Raw genomic sequence first — 4,079 nt, 5'->3', positions numbered from 1 at the left:
AAAGGACAAATTCTGAAGAGGGATCCTCCAAATGTACTTTGTTCCCTCACCTTTATTTACCTTTAGCTGCCCACAGGTAAAGTCCGAACCGATAGACCTGGTGTTACAAACCTGGATTAAATTTTCCATGATCTGAAATGTAAAGTTTAAAGAGCAGTTAGGGTTTGCCCGAATGAATGAAACACGGAAGGAATTAATTGTTCTTTAAGCCGCGTGTTCAGAGGCTGTTTAGGGATTGCAATAAACTTGACAGAAAGGATCGATTTACTGGGAACTGCAGTAAAACCCCGTGGGGCAGGAAGCGGCTACACTGCGATTGGTTCCTCACCAATTGCTGGCTATAAAGCGGGCTGGTGCTCAGGGCCCTGCACAGCTTCAGGGAGCGCGATGGGATATTGGTTGGTTTGCTGGTTGTGCCTTTGGGCTGCTCTGCCCCTCCTGGCCTCTGCTGTGTGTGACCCGGAGCCGGCCTGGAGGCTGCCGTGTGGCCCGCCCGCTATCAGCAGCACTGACTGTATCAAGCAGGGCTGCTGCTTTGAGTCACCGAGCCTCAGTGGGCAGCCCTGTTTCTACAACCTGAGAGAGAGCCCGGGTAAGCAGCCCCCTCCCGGATCCCACAGCGAGCAAATGAGCCTGACACTGAAGCAATCAGCCGGGACTTTGTTCCTGTTTCCTTGTGCAATGGTGGAGGACTGTTTATGGGGAGTCAGTGGGAGGGAGACAAACTAACCTGTGGCTGAGAAACTAACCCAGCAATGTGACGCTGTCTCTCTCGAGTAGAGTAGGGGATGTTCCCGAGTGAAGTGGCTGGTTGGTTTGATGATGATTTATGTTATTTTGGTCAAATTGGATTGTTTCTCCTGCATTGGAAGCAGGTGTTGGGAATCTTCATGAAATTTGACAGGATACTGTAATGTTGAGGTGTTTGTCAGTTTGAAGCTGTTAGTGGGGTATTTCAGCTCTTTGTGTGAAGGTAGAAACTGCCAAGTTGAAATCTGCTGTTTGGGATAGTGTTCCTGAGTCTTTTACAGAAGAATCAAATAATACCCATGTGGAGCCTAATAGATTGATCTCCAGTACACCAGATGGTGTTTGGGGTAGATACATGACTTGGTCTGTGTAGCTTGTCTCCTTCGGTGCAGAGATGAATTAGAACAAGTCTTGTCATACTGAACCCTCACCAGATTAGAGGGGGGTCAGAAGAAAGTCCTGGCAGTTATGGGCCTCATTATCTAACATCAAATGAGCAAAGCAAACCTCCAGCTAGTTGGAGATATCTGGGTCAAGTCTGTGACAAGGAAACCACTTGACTGACAGTCAAATAAAACCCTGTAGAGTTATTTGCATCTAACTTCCCCCTGCACTTCTTCCCCACCCCCCACCCCAACTCCAACAAAGTAGGGGAAACAACAAGTTGGAAATGTTTGTTTTTGTTGTGGTTGAGACAGTCTAACCTTGTACATTTGGCATGTTCCTTACACACTTCTGTCAAAACTCTGCAGCTTTGAGTGTTTGTGTGACTAAACACTGCATAAATGAAACCAAAACATTCTGTGTACCATAGAAGGTAATAATGGTATCTGACTGTGCGGTAGTAAGAGTTCTGTTCTACTCTTGATTCAACTCTAACAGGCCAGCAGCATGATGGTTGGGGAAGGTGCAAATGCCATTGAAGGATTTCTCAGTTTAATATCATGGAAGAGATGGGGAGAGCCTTGATAAAATCACTGGTGTGGTTCTGAAGCAAGCACAGACCTGTGCCTATGTGTTGTCATCTTTGAAGGTGGCATGGCATTTGAAATAATAGTTGGCTAAGTAAATAGGATACTCTTCTTTCATAGAGGCATCAAGTGGGGATGTTGCTGGATGTGAAGGTCCTTGAGGCTGTGGGGACTTCCTGAAATTGAGCCCTTGTTCTGGTGTTTTTGTTGCAATGTTAAATGGGGAATGCTGTAATTCTTCCCTCCAAAAGGGATTGAGACTTGATTAGGTCTCAGTCATTGAGAGGTCTCTGTCTGAAGCGGACAAGGGCTGGGGGCACAGACTTTCTTCAAGAAGCTGAAGAAATGATTTTTGACTACTTTTATACCATTGCAGTATTAATGACCAAGGAATGGTCCTTTAAGGAAATGAACTTGCAAGACAGATTTGGAGCTGGTCAGTGAGACAGGCTGAATATTGTTCCATGTGCATCTGGGCTGAATGGCCTCTGTAGTAAAGGACTGTTGACTGTGATCTCTGCTGAGCAGTTGAAGTTGGCATGTAGAATTGGTATCTCTCTTCTGTTTTGAATTTCAGTCGTGATGGCACTCCCTGGCCCCATGTGAGGATGGGAAAACTGGATATAGAATGCAAAGACAGAAAAGGTGTAAGCCTTGCAGTCATTCTGCAGGCCTGGTAACCAGGCTCTAAAGTCCCCCTTTGCCATAGTGCCATCATGGCAACAATTGTTACTGTTCATGGGCACCATATTACACTCACTGGGCCTCACCAATGCAGACACCACAGGGTACTGCACCAGCCCAGACTGGCCACTACCATGAGTCTGTTTCAGGCCCACCTCACCAAGGCAGCTGCTGACAGATCCTGTACTGGGCCCCGATTCCCCTCCGCTACCACCTCCATGAATCTCATCTGTATGTAGATGCTGCCAGGAACCCAAACTCTGCAACTGTATTTGACAGCAACTGGATTGGTTGTTTCTGGGTGAAGTTGGAAGTAGGGTACAAATGCTCTCGCTCTCGTGCTCTGACATTACAGCCACTAACACTGGAATGGGGGACTGCAGCTGAACAAGCTGGTGTACTGAAACATTCCAGCTCTACTCCTGACAGCAGGGAGTTAGTATTAAACATATTTTTAGCCTGCATTATGATTCTTTGACACAACTTTTATTCATGTCTGTTTTAATCAAGCCCTGTTCTGAGCATCACTTCTCTAGCACCTGTGACAATGATACCAGGCAGTGTTCTGCATTTAGTTTGCTTAGCCCCTGTTTTCTTGCAATTTCAGCCATAACCAAGCTACGACCTAGATGTGAGGTTTGCTCATTACGTAGTTGGCAGTACACTTCCTAGATTGATCTGTTACTTGCTTGAAGACCTGTTTCTTCCCTTGGGTGGGCTGAATAGATCTGAGAAGTGAAGCTCTTGCTCATTGCCATGTTCACACGACAGCTGTGACCTGGTTGGGTACAGGAGGTCTGTAGCTGGATCAGCTTTCCTTGTATTCCTTTATGGCTCAGCTTTCCTGGAGATTTCTCTTGATGCATACTGGTGCATTTCCCAAATCCCAGTTTTTGCATGGTTGGCCATTCAGCCCTGTAGCCCTGTGACCCTGCTCCCCCACACAAGGATTGTGGTGATCCTCCACAATTCCTGCTTTCTTTCCTTGCCCCTCGATGAACATTTCCCCAATAAGCTGCATGTGCATCTGCCCCAGGGTTAGGAGCTGTGATGGACAGGCTGACATTGTTCATTGTCAGTTCCAGACATTGCTACAGCATGTGGACCTTGTGCCCATGCAACTGACATTCAAGCACATCCTGCCCCGAATATACATATGAACTTACATTCTCTTGAGCATGTTTGCTGTAGCTTTCGTCTTTCGGTCTTAGAATTCCTGTGGCTTTTTAAGCTTCTCCTTCCTCCCTTAAAAGGCTTGGTTATGGTGTTCCGAGGTTAACTGAACACCAAATGTTTCAGTCTTGCAGAACACTCTCTCCAGCCTCTCTTAAATGGTCACATGGCCTGACACCAAAAGGCTAATGATCTGCCTTAACATTCTTTATCTCCATTAGAAATTTTTACCAAAATGTAGACCAGATTCCAAGCAGCATAACTATTGAAGCTTTTGGTCTTTCAATCTTGGTCTCTCTCTGTCAATGATTGCAGGCCACAACAACCAATGGGGAAACTGAATACTTTTTCTTTCTCTCTTTGCAGTGTGTACAGCAGATGGCCAGTTCATTCTAGCGATCACCAGGAATCTGACCCGTCCTGCCCTCAACCTGTCATCTCTGTACGTGAAAGATGGACGAGAAGCTGAGTGCAGGCCTAAGCTCATCACAGAGGAACTTG

The 4,079-nt window shown here is 46.4% G+C and overlaps 1 protein-coding gene across 1 annotated transcript in view; it reads left to right on the top strand.

The window, feature by feature from the left end:
* Window positions 1-387: 387 nt before the first annotated feature.
* The window catches only part of LOC109935215 (zona pellucida sperm-binding protein 4-like), a 12,531-nt gene continuing 8,839 nt past the window's right edge, over window positions 388-4,079 (top strand). Inside the window, exons 1-2 of the mRNA XM_048613887.1 lie at window positions 388-592; window positions 3,945-4,047. Of these exons, the coding sequence (XP_048469844.1) occupies window positions 388-592; window positions 3,945-4,047 (308 nt within the window). The remainder of the gene's footprint in view (window positions 593-3,944; window positions 4,048-4,079) is intronic.

This window comes from Rhincodon typus, chromosome 29 (assembly GCF_021869965.1).
Source record: "Rhincodon typus isolate 14 chromosome 29, sRhiTyp1.1, whole genome shotgun sequence".
Taxonomy (NCBI): domain Eukaryota; kingdom Metazoa; phylum Chordata; class Chondrichthyes; order Orectolobiformes; family Rhincodontidae; genus Rhincodon; species Rhincodon typus.
The sequence above is the reverse complement of the archived record's forward strand: the minus strand, read 5'-3'. Positions and strand labels throughout refer to the sequence as shown.